The following is a 20,590-nucleotide window of genomic DNA, read 5'->3' on the forward strand; positions in this document are numbered from 1 at the left end:
CCACCCCGGCTCAGCCATCCCGGGAAAAGCGCCCCCTGCCTCCGCCACCCCGGAACCACGGCAGGAACAGAACCCCACCCCGGCTCAGCCATCCCGGGAACAGCGCCCCCTGCCTCCGCCACCCCGGAATCACGGCAGGAACAGAACCCCACCCCGGCTCAGCCATCCCGGGAACAGCGCCCCCTGCCTCCGCCACCCCGGAATCACAGCAGGAACGGAACCCCACCCCGGCTCAGCCATCCCGGGAACAGCGCCCCCTGCCTCCGCCACCCCGGAACCACGGCAGGAACAGAACCCCACCCCGGCTCAGCCATCCCGGGAACAGTGCCCCCTGCCTCCGCCACCCCGGAACCACGGCAGGAACAGAACCCCACCCCGGCTCAGCCATCCCGGGAACAGCGCCCCCTGCCTCTGCCACCCCGGAACCACGGCAGGAACAGAACCCCACCCCGGCTCAGCCATCCCGGGAACAGCGCCCCCTGCCTCCGCCACCCCGGAACCACGGCAGGAACAGAACCCCACCCCGGCTCAGCCATCCCGGGAACAGCGCCCCCTGCCTCCGCCACCCCGGAATCACAGCAGGAACAGAACCCCACCCCGGCTCAGCCATCCCGGGAACAGCGCCCCCTGCCTCCGCCACCCCGGAACCACGGCAGGAACAGAACCCCACCCCGGCTCAGCCATCCCGGGAACAGCGCCCCCTGCCTCCGCCACCCCGGAACCACAGCAGGAACAGAACCCCACCCCGGCTCAGCCATCCCGGGAACAGCGCCCCCTGCCTCCGCCACCCCGGAACCACGGCAGGAACAGAACCCCACCCCGGCTCAGCCACCCCGGGAACAGCGCCCCCTGCCTCCGCCACCCCGGAACCACGGCAGGAACAGAACCCCACCCCGGCTCAGCCATCCCGGGAACAGCGCCCCCTGCCTCCGCCACCCCGGAATCACGGCAGGAACAGAACCCCACCCCGGCTCAGCCATCCCGGGAACAGCGCCCCCTGCCTCCGCCACCCCGGAACCACTCCAGGAACAGAACCCCACCCCGGCTCAGCCATCCCGGGAACAGCGCCCCCTGCCTCCGCCACCCCGGAACCACTCCAGGAACAGAACCCCACCCCGGCTCAGCCATCCCGGGAACAGCGCCCCCTGCCTCCGCCACCCCGGAACCACGGCAGGAACAGAACCCCACCCCGGCTCAGCCATCCCGGGAACAGCGCCCCCTGCCTCCGCCACCCCGGAATCACGGCAGGAACAGAACCCCACCCCGGCTCAGCCATCCCGGGAACAGCGCCCCCTGCCTCCGCCACCCCGGAACCACGGCAGGAACAGAACCCCACCCCGGCTCAGCCATCCCGGGAACAGCGCCCCCTGCCTCCGCCACCCCGGAACCACGGCAGGAACAGAACCCCACCCCGGCTCAGCCATCCCGGGAACAGCGCCCCCTGCCTCCGCCACCCCGGAACCACGGCAGGAACAGAACCCCACCCCGGCTCAGCCATCCCGGGAACAGCGCCCCCTGCCTCCGCCACCTCGGAACCACGGCAGGAACAGAACCCCACCCCGGCTCAGCCACTCCGGGAACCACTGCAGGAACGACACCTCACCCCCACTCAGCTTCCCCGGAAGCAGCATCTGCTACCCCCACTCAGCCGCTCCGGGAACTGTGCCTCCTGCCCCCTGCCCTGCCGCCCCAGGAAGAGCGGTCCTGTCCCCGATGTATACCCCCCGAGTTATTAGACACACAAGGTTGAGCAAACCACAGAGCCCTCAGGATCACCCCCAAGGCAGGTTCTCGGGGGACCTGCCAGGAAACTCTGGCTGGCAGCAGCGGTGGGGCTGGTGCTGAGATGCCGACAGACCTTGGCTGGCAATAGGGTGGCCAGAACTTGGGGCCTCCTCCATAAATCCTCACTCCACCTCCACCCCGAGGTTAACACTCAGAGATGGAGATGCCACGTGGGAGGTGGTGAGCTCAGTCGTGTTAACCCCATGTGTGCCATGGGTTGCTACACTCTAACCCTCAACCCCACCCGCTGGTGTCAGCTACTCACTGGTTCTCAGGTTCGGAAAGTGGGCAGGCGCAAGGCTGGCAGTCCTCGGGGGTCCCGGCGGTGGCGTCACCGTAGTAGCCAGGGGCACACTGCTCGCAGAACTCCCCGGCCGCGTTGTGTAAGCAGTTCTGGGGAGAGGAACAGAGCTCACACACCCAGCCGATGGGAGAGGAGCGACTGCAGCGAGGGGCTTGCCCTGGGGCAGAGTCCTCCTCCAGGGTGGGGCAGGAGGCAGGGTATAGATGGGGTCCCTTGCGAGTCACAGAGCGTGGGCCCAGGAAGCCAGGGGCTCTGGCCCAGCGCAAGCAGGTTCAGGGGGACCAGAGGGAGTCTCAGCCCTTCTCTCAGCCCACGTTGGGGCATCCACCTGGCCTGGGGCAGTGGCGAGGGGGACTCCAGAAGACACAGGAGTGTCTGGTTCAGCGAGGCAGGGTGGAAAGGCTGCTCCAGCCGGTGGGGAGGTACAGTGTACACCACACTGGTCACTCACCGAGCAGGCCCCCGTCTCCGGGTGACAGGAGTCCGAGTGGCCATTGCACTCACACAGCTCGCAGTGCCCCAGGTACAGGCCGCCCCCGGTGCGAGTGTAGCCAGCAGCACAGTCCTGCAGGGAAGAGACACAGCGTCACCCTGCAGTACAACCGGCCGGGGCCTCGCCCCCAGAGCGGGCACAGCTGCCAGGCCCCAAGCCAAGGGATGTGGGTCAGCAAGGGGCCGCCTCACCTGGCAGGAGAGGCCCCGGTACCCAGGCGGGCAGCGGCACTCCTCCGCCTCCAGCGCCCGCGGCAGGCTGCTGTAGGTGGGCACAGCGGTCTCCATGCTGACGCCAGCAATGCTGGCCGACACCATGTCGGTGGAATAGGTGGCACGGATGAGGATCTCGTCCAGGTCGGCCAGCGCCATCATCAAGTGCTCCCGGGTGGCATGCTGCCCGTCGGGACGCTTCCAGTATTGCTGTGGGGGAGAGGGGCAGAGTCACGCCTGGCTGGAAGCCCACCGAGCTCTGAGGCAAGGACAGCGGGGCTGCCCTGCAGGGAAGCCCATGTGCTCGCACCCTGGACCTTGGCTCAGCCAGGCTGCCCTGGATTCATGCAGCAGGGGCTGGAGGGGGCTCTGGGGCGGCGACTCCGCCATGGCACAAATGGGGACTAAACCCAGCTCAGACGAGAGCTCAACCCCGTGGAGCCAGAGGGCAGCCCAGCCCCTTGGGACATGCCCCCTCCTGGCACAGGTGGGTGAGTCGGCTTGACATGGGGGCTCCAGTGGCTTCAGTTCAGGGGAGGCCAGGAGCCCCACTGCACCTTCCCCAAGCCCTTGCGGGGGGCTCAGACTGGAGAGGAGGGGGCAGGGGGACCATGTCGGGAGGCGGGGGTGTAAGATGGTGGTACATTCCAGTGGGGCAAGCTCAAGGGTGGTATGGTGCTAGTGAGGAGAAGATGGGGGTGGGGGCAAGGCAAGGGTGGGGTGAGGATGAGGTGGGGGCAGGGGCAGTACAATGCCGGAGAGGCAGGGGCGGCCCATGCTGGTGAGGCGAGGGCAAGGAAGGGCTGAGCAGGGGTGGTCAGAGGTGGGGGCAGGGGCGGAGGCAAGGTGGGGGCGGAGGTGAGGCAGGAGTGGGGACAAGGTGGGGGGGGTGAGGGCAGGGCTGAGGTGGGGCCGAGGCAGGTGCTGAGTGGGGGTGGTAGCATGCCAGCGAGGTGAGGGCAGGGACAGTAGTACCTTGCCAGCCAGGCGGGGTGGAGGGGGGAGGAGGAAGTACCATGTTGGAGGGGGTGGGGCGGGGGTGGTACCACACCCGTGAGGTGGGGGCTGGCTGGGGGTGGTACGATGCCGGTGAGGTGGGGGCAGGGCAGGGGCGGTACCACCCTGGCAAGGTGGGAGTGGGGGCAGTACCTGGCAAGGCAGGTACCCTGGCGGGGGGGCCGGGGCGGTACCGTGCCGGTGAGGCAGGGCTGGGGAGGGGGCCGGGGAGGTACCGTGTGGGCGAGGCGGGGCTGGGGAGGGGGCCGGGGCGGTACCACGTGGGCGAGGCGGGGCCAGGGAGGGGGCCGGGGCGGTACCGCGTGGGTGAGGCGGGGCCGGGGAGGGGGCCGGGGCTGTACCGCATGGGCGAGGCGGGGCCGGGGCCGGGGCTGTACCGCGTGGGCGAGGCGGGGCCGGGGAGGGGGCCGGGGCGGTACCCGCGTGGGCGAGGCGGGGCCGGGGAGGGGGGCCGGGGCGGTACCGCATGGGTGAGGCGGGGCTGGGGAGGGGGCCGGGGCGGTACCGCGTGGGCGAGGCGGGGCCGGGGAGGGGGCCGGGGCGGTACCGTGTGAGCGAGGCGGGGCCGGGGCCGGGGCTGTACCGCGTGGGCGAGGCGGGGCCGGGGAGGGGGCCGGGGCTGTACCGCGTGGGCGAGGCGGGGCTGGGGAGGGGGCCGGGGCGGTACCGCGTGGGCGAGGCGGGGCCGGGGAGGGGGCCGGGGCGGTACCGCGTGGGCGAGGCGGGGCCGGGGCGGTACCGCGCGTGAGCGAGGCGGGGCCGGGGCTGGGCCTGTACCGCGTGGGCGAGGCGGGGCCGGGGAGGGGGCTGGGGCGGTACCGCGTGGGCGAGGCGGGGCCGGGGAGCGGGCCAGGGAGGTACCGTGCTGGCAAGGCGGGGCCATGGAGGGGGCTGGGGCGGTACCGCGTGGGCGAGGCGGGGCCGGGGAGGGGGCCGGGGCCGTACCGCTTGGGCGAGGCGGGGCCGGGGAGGTACCGTGCCGGTGAGGCGGGGCTGGGGAGGGGGCTGGGGCGGTACCGCGTGGGCGAGGCGGGGCCGGGGAGGGGGCCGGGGCTGTACCGCATGGGCGAGGCGGGGCCGGGGAGGGGGCCGGGGCGGTACCGCGTGGGCGAGGCGGGGCCGGGGAGGGGGCCGGGGCGGTACCGCGTGGGCGAGGCGGGGCCGGGGAGGGGGCTGGGGCGGTACCGTGCCGGCGAGGCGGGGCCGGGGAGGGGGCCGGGGCGGTACCGTGCCGGCGAGGCGGGGCCGGGGAGGGGGCCGGGGCGGTACCGCGTGGGCGAGGCGGGGCCGGGGAGGGGGCTGGGGCGGTACCGCGCGCGGGCGAGGCGGGGCCGGGGAGGGGGCCGGGGCGGTACCGTGCCGGCGAGGCGGGGCCGGGGAGGGGGCCGGGGTGGTACCGTGCCGGCGAGGCGGGGCCGGGGCGGTACCGTGCCGGCGAGGCGGGGCCGGGGAGGGGGCCGGGGCGGTACCGTGCCGGCGAGGCGGGGCCGGGGAGGGGGCCGGGGCGGTACCCTGTGAGCCGCGCTCTCACCTCCCGGAGGACGATCTCGAAGCTCTGTCGGTCACGTGGCAGCAGCTCAGGCTGGTAGGCCACCAGCGTGATGTCGTTGCCCTGCACAGACAGCAAGGGGAAGCGGCTGGTCAGACCCCGGGCTCGGCTCTGCACACCCTCATCCAGGTTGGCAGGGCGCCCCCTGCACACGCCATGCCAGCCCGTCCTGGACCTGTTCTGACCCTCTCCCTCCATCAGACGCCACCTGCCTTCCACTCACCTACAGGGCCCTTGTGCTGTGAGCACTCCCCCCAGTCCCCTGGCAGGTGCTGGCCTCTTCTCGCCCAGCCTGCTTGGACACCCCCCATGTAGCCCCCTCCCTGCGGGGGGAGATTTCAAGGGCCCGTCTCTGTGGCTGCCCCTCTCTAAAGCACTCCCCTTAGAGTAGTTTCATCTAGCCCACCTTTCCCTCGTTTGCTTATGAGCCTGTCATGTGGGACTGTGCCAGATCCTTTGTGAAACAGAGACATGCCACACCTACAGCTTCTCCCATCCACTAGGCCAGTGCCCACCAGAGAAGGAAATTAGACGCTTTGCCATGATTTGTTCTTGACAGGTCCATGCTGGCTGCTCCTTATCGCCTTGCTGTCCTCGAGGTGCTTACAGATTGATTTTGAATCATTTGTTTCAGTATCTCTCCGGGTATTGAAGTTAGGCTTTCTGGGCTGTAATTGCCCAGGTCCTTTCTGTTCCCCTTTTCAAAGGTGGGTACGAGGCTACGCATCCCCAGTCCTCTGAGACCTCACCCGTCCTTGGGGAGTTCTCCAAGATGGTCACTAACGGGTTCCCAGCTGGCTTCAGCTAGTTCCCTATGTGCCCGAGAGTGCACTTCACCAGGCCCTGCTCACTTCAATGCACCGAACCCATCAAACTCCTTACCCTGACCTTTCCCTGTTCTGGCATGTATTCCCTGCCCTCCCTCCCAGCCTCCCTTCTCCCAGCTCTCTGCATGCCCCTCAATCCCAGCCCCCTGCTATTCCAGCCCTGGCCCCAGACACCCTGTCACCCAGACAACCCCCTTCCCATCCCGGAGAGCCCTGGTGCCCCACAGGCCCCCCACTGTCCTGTCCCAGCCAGGCCCCCATCCCATCCTGGACAGCCCCCTTACCCCCAACCCCATCCCAGGCAGCCCCCTTCCCATTCCAGAGAGCCCTGGTGCCCCACAGGCCCCCCACTGTCCTGTTCCAGGCACCCCCCCATCCCAGGCAGCCCCCTTACCGTGATCTGCACGTCGGCGTCAGGCAGCGGGGCACTCCTCCCCCCCGAGTTGTAGGAGAGGGTGTAGCGCAGCCGCCCACCATAGGAGCCGACCTGAGAAAGCAAGGAACAGCGCAGGCTGAGCACCTCAGCTCTGGCTCTGTGGCGCCCTGGCCTGGCCAAGGGTCCCTCAAGTGAGTCTGCCCGGGGCTGCTTAGGTCAGTCCGTGAGGGGGGCACTAGGGGCGGGGACAGGGCAGGGGGAAGGATCAAAAACCTGCCCGATAGCGATCGACCCAGGGAGCTCCATCTCCTTAGCCTGACAGAGATGGCTCAGAGGGCCTTGACCCCAGTCTGTAAAGACCTGTGTGGGGAACAAAGATTTACTGACGGGCCCATCAGTCCAGCAGCGACGGGTTGAACCATGGGCACAGGGAGTGCATGTGTGAGGGTAATTAACCCGCAGAACCATTTCCCCGTGGATTCTCCAGCTCTGACCATCTGAAATCCAGCCTGGCTGTTTCTCTAACAGACCTGCTCTAGGAATCCCTGTGGGGCAGGTCTTTGGCCTGTGCTATCCAGGGGGTCAGGCGAGATCATGGGTTCCCAAACTGTGGGATGCACCCAAAGGTGGGCCAGGACACAGTCCCGGGTGCTCCACTGACGCATCATGGGCAGAGCTTGGGGGGCACTGCCCCCCCCCAAATGTATATGTTGATAGTGGGGGGCACAATTTAAAGGTTCAGCTGCCCCCCGAACAGCTCGAGTCACACCCTCCCCAGCAGGTCCTCTCTCACACACAGGGCACCCAGTGCCACCATCTCTGACTGGGAAGTGGACAGCAACGAGGAGTCGTGCGCCTGGAGCTGGCTGTTAGCCCCCCACCACTGGCAGAGTGGTGCCCAGCAATGGCCCTGCCCAAGGCCGCAGGGGCACAGTGCCTCTGGCAGGTGGCAGAGAGAGAAGTGGAGCTGCTAAGTAGAGGGTGAGGAGAAGGGGCTGGCCCTGAGAGGTGGCAGCTCCCAGAGGCTGGAGGGTTCCCAGCCATTCCCGCCCCAAGCCACTGCACCCCGCAATCCAAGGCAGCCGGGCTCCCTGGAGTCTCGGCCCCGCAGCGACTGGGGCTTGGCCGTGCTGCTCCGTTTCCACCTTGACGAGACATGACTGGGACCATCACAGTAGCAAGCACATGGTTTATATACAGGGTTGGAGTTCAGAAGTCTAAAATCATTCAGGTGACTATTTTTCCTCCCAAAGTGCTAACGGTGGCTGCATCGCCAAACGCTGCTGCTTGCGGGGGCCTGAGGGCAGAGTTTGGAACTCCCTGGGCTAGGTGATCACAATGGTCCCTCCTGGCCTCCGAGTCGATGAAATGAAGGGGACTTCTTGGAGATCTGCAGCTCTGGAGAGTGCGACGCTCGTCCTTGGAGCCCTCAAGGCAAAGCCCAGTGCCCCCAAAGCCCCTCGCTCTCCAGAGGAGGCCAGACCCTTCCCTGGGACTACAGGCTCCGGCAGGCAGGGCCTGTGCAGAACAGACCCAGCGAAGGCACAGAACCCGGGTAGGGAACAGCACCGGGTAACAAGGCAGGGGGCTCCCCAGGGCCATTTTGCCATGGGCATCGGAGCAGGCTGCAACAGGAACCCTGCTCAGCCACACAACCCAGCGCTCGAGGACAAGGGATTAGCCGAACCCCAGATCCCAGCACCCCCATTCTGGACCTAGATCAAAGTGGCAGCTGCCAGCAGTGCTTCCCCTCCCCAGAAGTTACCTTGTCCCCTAGGAAGGCGCCGGGAAGCTGCCAGTAGAAAACACTTTCAGGAAGCAGAGAGAAACCCTTGTAGATGAGAGAATACTGGGAGAGGAGAGAGATTGGCACAGGGCACCGCGTCACAGGGGGGCACAGCTGAGTGTCCCCACCTGGCTGGCGGCAGGAGAGTAGAGGGGGAGCCACACAAAGCACGGGCATGGCACTGAAACTCCTGTGCCACAGGGAAATGGCACCACAAGCCATGCCCCCGCGGGAAGGGCCACGGGTGAGACAGGAGCGTTGTGCCAGTTCCCAGGCGTCCTGGGGGTGACAGCCCTCACTCCTGCTCTGCATCACTCATTCTAATCCATGCCCAGGCTGCGAGGCAGTGGTGCCCATGGGCAGGGGCACAACATTTGCATTGCAGCCCTGCTGATGCCCTTCCATCCCACCTGCAGTGCCCACTGCTGGCTTCCCGACTGCAGACTAACAATGGGGGAGAAGGGGCCACTAGGACCTAGGACGAGACCCACTGGAGTTATCACACTTGTGAGCCAAGCTAAGATTGTACCCAAGGCTCCAGCTGTGCCAGGCTGGAGCACAACCATGCCCCTGCTTCCTGCACCTGTCATGAAGTGGTACCTTGAGGCACGGCAGGAGAGCTGGAGCCAGCAGTGGCCTGTTGCAAGGGGCTGTTTTCCCAGATGGGTGGAATTTCCTGTTCATCAGGAAAGAATGCGGCCTGGTTGGGCTGCAGGCCGGAGCGATGCTCAGCTGCGGGCACAGGCAGCCTCACAGCAGGAGACATGCTGGCAGTCTGCGCGGGAGAGCTCCTGTTGGTCACTGTGGGGGCAAGGTGACCCTGGAGGAAATGCTGGGGGGCTGGAGAGAGGCTGAAGTCCCCCCAGGGGGAGGGCCAGGGGAACGGGCCCATCCCCTCCTAGAGCAGGATAACTAGGGGAACACAGACGGGAAACCCTGTCCCCCACTGTCTGTCTGCAGTCGGCCAGCGGGGAGCAGCACGGAGACTCGTTAGGGACGGTTGCAGCCACCCACACACGCACAGGCAAATGCAGGCAGAGTTAAAGGACTTCAACAGCAAACCACACAATTCCCGATGGCACCTCCACCTCCCCGAGCCAGGCAGGCTCCGTCGTCCCCGAGCGGGACAGATTCCCAGGGCACAACAATGGGCAGGAAGGCGCATGCACTGGGTGGGTCAACGGGGTGCAAGTGCTGGGCTTTCACCATCTACATCAGCTCTGAATCCAGACCTCAGGCTCCACAGCCGTGGTGCTCCAGCCCAGGCCTGGGCATGCTAGTATGCAAGGTCTCTGCTTAGCTGGGAAGGGCTGGCCAGGGGATACCAGGGGAGCTGCCATGTCGTAGTACCCAGGCAAACGAAGCCAGAATCTGCTCTCGTTCCCAAGTGCTTTCACCCCAGCATAGCCTCACTGGGGCAAATGAGATCAGCGTCTGGCCCGCGGTACCCTGGACAGACGGCTGCCTTGCGAACAGGGCCAAGGGAGCGCTACTGCAGGTACCAGATGCAATTCCCCGGGACATGCAGTGCCACCCCCGGCATTGTGCATCCCATGGGGACAGCGGGGCCATTTTACTCCCCCCCAGAGAGCCAAATCCCTCAGCCATGTAGAGCCCCACCCAGGCCATGCAGGTGGGCAAACCCTGGCCTCCGGTACCTTCTCAGCCACAGCAGCAAGCCTGTGGCCCTGGGAGAGGAGGTTGCTGGACTCCTGGGAGCGAGGTCCGAGCAATGCTTCCCGCTGGGGCTTCAGCAACACAAGAGACCAAGGGAGGGCTCAGTCCACAGAGGCAGTGTCTGGGGGCAAAGCCATAGACCCAGGACAGCATTGCATAGACTGACTGGGGGGGGAAGGAGACCACAGACCCCGCAGATGGGTGGGGCAGGGTCCAGACCACTGGTTTGCTGGAGCGGCCTCAGACAGGGGCAGCAGAGAGGAGCAGAGCCAACGACTGAGTCCATTTGCAGACACTATTTAAACAGCTTCATGGCCCGACCCGGGACCACTCCATACACGTGGCATCCCCTTGGGCACCAGCGCTGCCTCGCCCGGCCCAGGGCTGTCCTGGGCGGGGTTTGGACAAGCCCAACGGCTCTGCCATGGCTTCTCGGCAGGGTGGCGAAGGTGGGGAGAGGGCAGCAAGAGGGCGTGGGGAGGGTAGTGAGCACAGGGGGAGGGCAGCAAAGGCGGAGGGCGGACGGCGAAGGCAGTGAAGGCAGAGACAGGGTGGGGGGAATCATAGATTCATAGAATCATAGAATCTCAGGGTTCGAAGGGACCTCAGAAGGTTCTAGTCCAACCCCCTGCTCAAAGCAGGACCAACCCCAACTAAATCATCCCAGCCAGGGCTTTGTCAAGCCGGACCTTAAAAACCTCAAAGGAACGAGATTCCACCACCTCCCTAGGTAACACATTCCAGTGTTTCACCACCCTCCTAGTGAAAAGGTTTTTCCTAATATCCAACCTAAACCTCCCACACTGCAACTTGAGACCATTGCTCCTTGTTCTGTCATCTGCCACCACTGAGAACAGTCTAGAGCCATCCTCTTTGGAACCCCCTTCAGGTAGTTGAAAGCACCTATCAAATCCCCCCTCATTCTTCTCTTCTGCAGACTAAACAATCCCAGTTCCCTCAGCCTCTCCTCGTAAGTCATGTGTTCCAGTCCCCTAATCATTTTTGTTGCCCTCCGCTGGACGCTTTCCAATTTTTCCACATCCTTCTTGTAGTGTGGGGCCCAAAACTGGACACATTACTCCAGATGAGGCCTCACCAATGCCGAATAGAGGGGAACGATCACGTCCCTCGATCTGCTGGAAATGCTCCTACTTATACAGCCCAAAATGCCATTGGCCTTCTTGGCAACAAGGGCACACTGTTGACTCATATCCAGCTTCTGGTCCACCGTAACCCCTAGCTCCTTTTCTGAAGAACTGCTGCCGAGCCATTCGGTCCCTGGTCTGTAGCAGTACATGGGATTCTCCCGTCCTAAGTGCAGGACTCTGCACTTGTCCTTGTTGAACCTCATCAGATTTCTTTTGGCCCAATCCTCTAATTTGTCTGGGTCCCTCCGTATCCTATCCCTACCCTCCAGTGTATCTACCTCTCCTCCCAGTTTAGTGTCATCTGCAAACTTGCTGAAGGTACAATCCACACCATCCTCCAGATCATTAATAAAGATATTGAACAAAACCAGCCCCAGGACTGACCCTTGGGGCACTCCGCTTGATATGAGAACCCGGTGATCTAGCCAGCTCTCTATCCACCTTATAGTCCATTCATCCAGCCCATACTTCTTTCACTTGCTGGCAAGAACACTGTGGGAGACCGTGTCAAACGCTTTGCTAAAGTCAAGGAACAGCACGTCCACTGCTTTCCCCTCATCCACAGAGCCAATTATCTCATCATAGAAGGCAATTAGGTTAGTCAGGCATGACTTCCCCTTGGTGAATCCATGCTGACTATTCCTGATCACTTTCCTCTCTTTGAAGGAGGATTCCTAACAAAATTGATTCCTTGAGGACCTACTCCATGATTTTTCCAGGGACTGAGGTGAGGCTGACTGGCCTGTAGTTCCCAGGATCCTCCTTCTTTAAAGATGGGCACTACATTAGTCTTTTTCCGGTCGTCTGGGACCTCCCCCGATCGCCAGGAGTTTTCAAAGATAATGGCCAATGGCTCTTTGCAATCACATCCGCCAACTCCTTTAGCACTCTCAGATGCAGGACATCCGGCCCCATGGACTTGTGCTCATCCAGCTTTTCTAAATAGTCCTGAACTACTTCTTTCTCCACAGAGGGCTGGTCACCTCCTCCCCATGCTGTGCTGCCCAGTGCAGCAGTCTGGGAGCTGACCTTGTTCGTGAAGACAGAGGCAAAAAAAGCATTGAGTACATTAGCTTTTTCCACATCCTCTGTCACTAGGTTGCTCCCCTCATTCAGTCAGGGGCCCACACTTTCCTTGACTCTCTTTTTGTCGCTAACGTACCTGAAGAAACCCTTCTGGTTACTCTTAACATCCCTTGCTAGCTGCAACTCTCAACTGTGATTTGGCCTTCCTGATTCTACTCCTGCATGGCTGAGCAATATTGTTATACTCCTCCCTGGTCATTTATCCAGTCTTCCACTTCTTGTAAGCTTCTTTTTTGTGTTTAAGATAAGCAAGGATTTCGCTGTGAAGCCAAGCTGGTCGCCTGCCATATTTACTATTCTTTCTACACATCGGGATGGTTTGTTCCTGCAACCTCAATAAGGATTCTTTAAAATACAGCCAGCTCTCCTGGACTCCTTTCCCCTCCTCCTGAAGATCGAAACAACAGACTGGACTTCTACATAGAGTGCTTCCGCTGATGTGCACGGGCTGAAATTGTGGAAAAGCAGCATCACTTGCCCCATAACCTCAGCCGTGCAGAACACAATGCCATCCACAGCCTCAGAAACAACTCTGACATCATAATCAAAAAGGCTGACAAAGGAGGTGCCGTCATCATCATGAATAGGTCGGAATATGAACAAGAGGCTGCTCAGCAGCTCTCCAACACCACTTTCTACAAACCATTACCTCTGATACAACTGAGGGTTACCAAAAGAAACTACAGCATTTGCTCAAGAAACTCCCTGAAAAAGCACAAGAACAAATCCGCACAGACACACCCCTGGAACCCCGACCTGGGGCATTCTATCTTCTACCCAAGATCCACAAACCTGGAAATCCTGGACGCCCCATCGTCTCAGGCATTGGCACCCTGACAGCAGGATTGTCTGGCTATGTGGACTCCCTCCTCAAGCCCTACGCTATCAGCACTCCCAGCTATCTTCGAGACACCACTGACTTCCTGAGGAAACTACAATCCATCGGTGATCTTCCTGATAACACCATCCTGGCCACTATGGATGTAGAAGCCCTCTACACCAACATTCCACACAAAGATGGACGACAAGCCGTCAGGAACACTATCCCCGATAATGTCACGGCAAACCTGGTGGCTGAACTTTGTGACTTTGTCCTCACCCATAACTATTTCACATTTGGGGACAATGTATACCTTCAGATCAGCGGCACTGCTATGGGTACCCGCATGGCCCCACAGTATGCCAACATTTTTATGGCTGACTTAGAACAACGCTTCCTCAGCTCTCGTCCCCTACTCTACTTGCGCTATATTGATGACATCTTCATCATCTGGACCCATGGAAAAGAAGCCCTTGAGGAATTCCACCATGACTTCAACAATTTCCATCTCACCATCAACCTCAGCCTGGACCAGTCCACACAAGAGATCCACTTCCTGGACACTACGGTGCTAATAAGCGATGGTCACATAAACACCACCCTATACCGGAAACCTACTGACCGCTATTCCTACCTACATGCCTCCAGCTTTCACCCTGACCACACCACACGATCCATTGTCTACACCCAAGCTCTACAATACAACCGCATTTGCTCCAACCCCTCAGACAGAGACAAACACCTACAAGATCTCTATCAAGCATTCTTACAACTACAATACTCACCTGCTGAAGTGAAGAAACAGATTGATAGAGCCAGAAGAGGACCCAGAAGTCACCTACTACAGAACAGGACCAACAAAGATAACAACAGAACGCCACTAGCCATCCCCGTCAGCCCCCAACTAAAACCTCTCCAACGCATCATCAAGGATCTACAACCTATCCTGAAGGACGATCCCTCACTCTCACAGATCTTGTGAGACAGGCCAGTCCTCGCTTACAGACAGCCCCGCAACCTGAAGCAAATAGTCACCAGCAACCACACACCACACCACAGAACCACTAACCCAGGAACCTATCCTTGCAACAAAGCCCGTTGCCAACTGTGCTCACATATCTATTCAGGGGACACCATCATAGGGCCTAATCACATCAGCCACACTGTCAGAGGCTCGTTCACCTGCACATCTACCAATGTGATATACGCCATCATGTGCCAGCAATGCCCCTTTGCCATGTACATTGGTCAAACTGGACAGTCTCTATGTAAAAGAATAAATGGACACAAAGCAGATGTCAAGAATTATAACATTCATAAACCAGTCGGAGAACACTTCAATCTCTCTGGTCACTCGATCTCTGATCTAAAAGTCGCAATATTACAACAAAAAGACTTTAAAAACAGACTCCAACGAGAGACTGCTGAATTGGAATTAATTTGCAAACTGGATACAATTAACTCAGGCTTGAATAGAGACTGGGAGTGGATGGCTCATTACACAAAGTAAAACTATTTCCCCATGTTTATTCCCCCCCCCCCTCAGACGTTCTTGTTAACTGCTGGAAATGGCCCACCTTGATTATCACTACAAAAGGTTTTCTTTTCCGTCCCCCCCCGCCCCCGCTGGTAATAGCTCATCTTAAGTGATCACTCTCCTTACAGTGTATATGGTAACACCCATTTTTTCATATTCTGTGTGTATATAAATCGCCTCACTGTATTTTCCACTGAATGCATCTGATGAAGTGAGCTGTAGCTCACGAAAGCTCATGCTCAAATAAATTGGTTAGTCTCTAAGGTGCCACAAGTACTCCTTTTCTTTTTGCGAATACAGACTAACACGGCTGCTACTCTGAAACCTTTCCCCCTCATGTTATTCTCCCAGGGGATCCTGCCCCTCAGTTCCCTGAGGTTGTCAAAGTCTGCTTTTCTGAAGTCCAGGGTCCGTATTCTGCTGCTCTCCTTTCTTCCCTGTGTCAGGATCCTGAACTCGACCATCTCATGGTCACTGCCTCCCAGGTTCCCATCCACTTTTGCTTCTCTTACTAATTCTTCCCGGTTTGTGAGCAGCAGGTCAAGAAGAGCTCTGCCCCTAGTTGGTTCCTCCAGCAGTTGCACAAGGAAATTGTCCCCTACCCTTTCCAAAAACTTCCTGGATTGTCTGTGCACCGCTGTATTGCTCTCCCAGCAGATATCGGGGTGATTGAAGTCTCCCATGAGAACCAGGGCCTGCGATCTAGTAACTTCCGTGAGTTGCCGGAAGAAAGCCTCGTCCACCTCATCTCCCTGATCCAGTGGTCTCTAGCAGACTCCCACCACGACATCACCCTTGTTGCTCATGCTTCTAAACTTAGTCCAGAGACTCTCAGATTTTTCTGCAGTTTCATACTGGAGCTTTGAGCAGTGGACGGGAGGGCAAGGGAAGGACAGTGAAGGAGGAGGGAGGGTGGCGGGAGGGTGGAAAGGAGGGGGATATCTGGGGAGCTCTCTGAGTCCCCACGTCAGGGAGAGTGGCTGAGGCGCACGCTGCAGGATGGGGGGGAGGGTGTGAAGCATTGGCGGGGGAGTGGGAAGCCAGGGCTTGGGAAGAGCGAAATCCCAGAGTCAAGGGAGGGGCATCCAGCCAGGGCGGAGTGCTATGTGGAGAGGCAGTCTGCCCCACGGCGAAGCCAAAAAGCAGCTCCCAGATCTCAGCATCCAGCCTCCACTGGGCTTCATCGGTCTGAGGGTGGGGAGGGGACGGACAGAGAGAGCCAGTGAGTGACCTGAGAGCAGGGAGTGGCCACGCCAGGCAGTGCCATCATCATACACCATGCTGGGCATGGTGCCAACCCACACACCACACTGGGCACGGTGCCAACCCCACAAATCACGCCAGGCACAGCACCAACCCCACAACCACACTGGGCATGATGCCAACCCCACACACCATGCTGGGCATGGTGCCAACCCCACACACCACACTGGGCACGGTGCCAACCCCACAAATCACACCAGGCACAGCACCAACCCCACAACCACACTGGGCATGATGCCAACCCCACACACCATGCTGGGCACAGTGCCAACCCCACACACCATGCTGGGCACGGTGCCAACCCCACACACCACACTGGGCATGATGCCAACCCCACACACCATCATGGCACAGTGCCAACCCCACACACCATGCCACGCACAGCACCAACCCCATACCAGGCACGGTGCCAACCCCACAAACCATGATGGGCACAGAACCAACCCCACACCAGACTAGGCAGGGGTTGTGCCAACCCCCTCCCCCACACACCAGGATGGGGAAGTGCTAACCCCCACCCACTATGCCCCAGCCCCTGGAAGAGTGGTACTGAACCCACATGCCACACAGGGACGGGATGGAGCCAAGGATGCTGGGCCTTCTCCAAACAGCGCCTCCTGGAGGCAGCCAGCAGTGGAAGCCTCAGGGGCAGGGCCCCGCTCAGGTGCCCTGCAACAGCCGCTGGCAGGACATCTCCTCAGAGCGACCTCCATGCACACGGCAATAGCCAGCTGGGTGCAGGCTGGCATGGGGAGGGGGAGCGGTGCAGAGCTGGGTGCTGTCTGGCATGGGGCGGGGAGTGGCGCAGGGCCAGGTGTTGGCCAGCATGGGGGAGGTTGGGTGAGGCCGCGTGCTGGCTGGCATGGGGCAGAAAGGGGCACGAGGCACTGGCTAACATAGGGAGGGGAGTGGGGTGGGGCTGGGCACAGGCTGGCATGTGGTGGGGGAGCGGTGCAGAGTTGGGTGTTGGCTGGCATGAGGGGAGGTGGGGCAGGGCTGGGCACTGGCTGGCACAGGGCAGGGAGGCAAGTAGGGCTAGGTGCTTGCTTGCAAGGGGCGGGGAGCAGGGAAGGCTGGGCATTGGTTGGCATGGGGGGCAGCCAGGCACCAGCTGGCTGACATGGGTCAGGGAGCCAGGCAGGGCTGGGCCCTTGCCTGCAAGGGGCAGGGAGCAGGGCAGGCTGGGCATTGACTGGCACAGGAGGTGGGGCAGGGCACTGGCTGGCATGGGGCATGGCACAGGGTGGGGCTGGGCACTGGCAGGCACAGGGGGGAGGTGGTGTGGGGCCAGGTGCTGGCTGGCACAGGGCAGGGAGTGGGGCAGGGCTGGCTGACACAGAGCAGGGAGCCAGGTAGGCTGGGTGCTGGTTGGCACAGGGCAGGGAGCCGAGCAGGGCTGGGCACTTGCTTGCAATGGGCAGGGAATCGTGTGGGGCTGGGCACTGGCTGACATGGGGCGGGGAGCAGGGCAGTTTGGACATTGGCTGGCATGGGGGATGGGGAGGGCACTGGCTGGCTGGCCTAGGTCAGGGAGTGGGGCAGGGTTGGCAGATTGGTGAGCACAGGCAGAAAAATGCTGCCCAAGAGCATAGTGGGAAGCCTCCTAGATCCTCCTCTAGTCCCTGCTCCTCTGAGTTCTAGCCCCACAGAGTCCAAGCAGGGGTTCTGACCTGTCAATCACTGTAGAGCATGCCCAAGCCAATGCCCCCCCATTACCTTAGCAGCTCGTCTGACCCTGCGGCTGCCCCCTCCAGAGCCCAGGATCATACCCGCGGCCACAGCATTCCGCAGCTGCTCCTCCGTAAGGGACGTGCTGTTCTGATGGGAGGCACAAGGGTGCCATGAATCCACGGGCCCTCCCACCCAGGGGGTACGAGCAGCCCTCACACCTTTCACCCACCTGCCCCTGGCTGTGCCTAGTGCCACAGGCCAGGGTCGCCACACGCTGCATGCTCCAGCTCCATGAGCAGCTACGTGGGCGAGTCCCCGTGGCACTGCCCCTGCACACTGGCCTGGGGAGGGGAGGGGAGGGGAGGGGAGGGAAGTCTCCACTCAGAGCCACACTGGCACCGAGGTGTCCGCTGCTGTAGTCACCACAAGCTACCATGCTCTCAGAGATGCCACCCAGACCCTGTCACCCTGGGCATGTCTCCCCCACGAACACTAGGGTTCCCGTGCCAGGCTCAGCCCGGCCCAACCCAGGAGGGAGCCAGTCGGAGGGGAAAGGGACACGTTGACTCCCCTGCCCCATGGTGGTGAGCAGGGCACAATGCCACTACGATCGCTCGTGGGGCTCCCATGACTGCGAGCCATCTCCGTGGGAGCGAGGACACGGTGGGTGCAGGGCAGATGGCTCTGAAGCTCAGAGTATTCATGGGGTGTTAGAGACCCCGGGTGCTACTCTGCGAAGCACTGGGCACAAGCATGGGGACAGCCCACCCCAGCCTGGCTATCCTGGCCACAATAGAACCAGCCACGCCCCGTCCCCTCCCACTGGCAAGGCCCCCTGACAAGACACCCCAGACAATCCAGCACTGGGGCTGGCCAAATGCCCGCAGGGGCTTAGTAACATGCAAATTCCATGTAATTAGCTCTGTCCCAAAGATGGGGGGAGGGGCTGAGATAAGACACACCCCTTCCCAAGCAGGCAGGAAAGCCACACCCCTTCCCCCTGCAAGCGGGTAAGCCACACACCCCGCAGGCAAGCCCCTCCTGTGGCAGGTGGGGTAAGCCACACCCCTTCCTTGGCAGGTGGGTAAGCCACGCCCCTTCTCCGACCACCATTTGCCAGATTATCCAGGAGGGCCACATGACCCAGGCCAACGGACTCCAGGACCCTTGGGAGCCAAGCGCTTGACTGCCCCAGGCCCGCACCTGCGGGTTAGCTCGGCAGCCCCACGGAGCACTCCATGCTCACGCCCCCGCCATGCGGTGCCCGTGCCTAGTACCTTGTGCGCACGGCGCATCCGGGCAAAATAGGTTTCTCTCTGTTTAAGGGAGGAGACAGGCAGGAAGGAGAGGAGAGAGCAGGGTTACTGAGGACAAGTGAGCAGTGCCAGGAGCCCACCTGCACCCAGCGCGGGCCAGCCAAACCGCCCACGTGCAGGAAATCCCTTCCAGATGGCTGAAAAGCCGAGCTGCCCCCGCCACTCCCGCCTGCCCAGCAGCTGTCGGCCTGGTGCTGACCGCGAGCCGGGCTGGGACTGAGGCAGCAGACCCCGAGGCGTGGTTTGCCACGGACACTCCACGGCAGGGCTGAGCAAACCCCCAGGCAATGCAGCCTGCCCCAGCATGGGGTCAACCGACGGGAGGGATCAGGACAGAGCACTCCCCACTCCTGGGGCCCAGGAACCGGTGACAGATGGTTGGCACGCTATCTGCCCCCCTCCCTGTCTGGCTCAGTTGGACAGCTGCTCCTCAGGGCCAGCTGCAGAGTGCGAACCTGGCTCCTCCCATCCCACGGCTCTCCCACAGCCCTCTCCAGCTTCTCCTCTCATTGCCAAGCCCCCAGCCTTCTTGCCATTACTTCTCACCTCCCGGTCTCATCTGCACCCCGCAACTCGCAAACCAGACACCCTCCTCCCAGCAATCCCCTGGGTGCCCTGTGTGCAGGTGGCAAAGTCTGTGCTGAATGTGCCTGTGAGCCCAGGGCAGGGCTGGGTCCCCATGTAGGACTATGCTCCTGGCACACGGTGAGCGCTCCCGGCACACGGCGGGTGCTCCTGGCACACGGTGGGCACTCCCAAAATGGCTGGTGCTCCCGACAAATGGCTGTGCTCCCAGCACATGGCTGGTGCTCCTGGCACACAGCGGCGTTCCCAGCACACAGCTAGCTCTCCCAGCAAATGACTGGTGCTCCCAGCATATGGCGGCCGCTGCCAGCGCATGGCTGGCCCCCAGAGAAGGAACAAATCCCCCCGGTTACAGACAGTGAATTGGGCCCCTTTCCCCCTGTAAGGGCAGAGTCATCCTCTCCTTACACCTGCTGGGGCTCAAGGGAAGGGGGGCAGAGCTGATCTAGAACAAACGCCCAGCCAGGGGGAGCAGTGAGTGTGGAATGCAGCCCCCAGCTCTGCCCCCTGCGGGGAAGGGGTGTCTGGAGTAAACACAGTCCATTCCAGACACAACGCTGCCCTGTGATCCCGGGACATCACTGCACGGCGAGCACATCTACTGCGCGCCGGGTGCCAATTTGCCTGCTTGGCGTCTACATGGAAACCCACGACTGGAACCTGTGCTTGTGTACTCATTGGAAAACTGGGCTTACGATGGCTGGCCCCGTGCGAACACGTCCACGCTGCACTGAACAGCCCTGCCTTGGGGCTGTGGCTCGAGTTGTGTCACACCTGGAGCCGAGTCGCAGCTGGACCCGAGCTCTGACCGAATGCCCATCAGGGTCCTAGGAGCCAGAGCCTGCAGGTTTGCACACCTGAATCTGCCTGATTGCTGTGTGGATGGAGGAGGGGCTTGGGCTCAAACCTGAGTCACAGCCTGGGGTTAGTGTGCAGCGTAGACCTACCCATGGAGGCCACCAGAGAGCCATGACCTTGCTCGTATCAAAGCCCCTAGAATGGGCTCCTGCTGGGAGTAGGGGGCACAGCCCTCAGGCTGCAGAGAGCAAAGCCATGGAGCTGTTAAGTGACTTCCCCAAGGTCACACAAGGGGCCAGAGAAACCAAGCCCCAGTCTCCTGAGTCCCACCTCAGTGCCT

At 61.7% G+C, this 20,590-nt stretch overlaps 1 protein-coding gene across 1 annotated transcript in view; it reads right to left on the reverse strand.

The window, feature by feature from the left end:
• Positions 1-20,590, reverse strand: part of HSPG2 (heparan sulfate proteoglycan 2) — a 173,972-nt gene that overhangs the window by 93,722 nt on the left and 59,660 nt on the right. Inside the window, exons 36-40 of the mRNA XM_077837560.1 lie at positions 6,582-6,674; positions 5,343-5,423; positions 2,774-3,004; positions 2,541-2,654; positions 2,051-2,178 (exon numbers count right to left, since the gene is read on the reverse strand). Of these exons, the coding sequence (XP_077693686.1) occupies positions 2,051-2,178; positions 2,541-2,654; positions 2,774-3,004; positions 5,343-5,423; positions 6,582-6,674 (647 nt within the window). The remainder of the gene's footprint in view (positions 1-2,050; positions 2,179-2,540; positions 2,655-2,773; positions 3,005-5,342; positions 5,424-6,581; positions 6,675-20,590) is intronic.

Source organism: Eretmochelys imbricata, chromosome 18 (genome assembly GCF_965152235.1).
Source record: "Eretmochelys imbricata isolate rEreImb1 chromosome 18, rEreImb1.hap1, whole genome shotgun sequence".
Taxonomy (NCBI): Eukaryota; Metazoa; Chordata; order Testudines; family Cheloniidae; genus Eretmochelys; species Eretmochelys imbricata.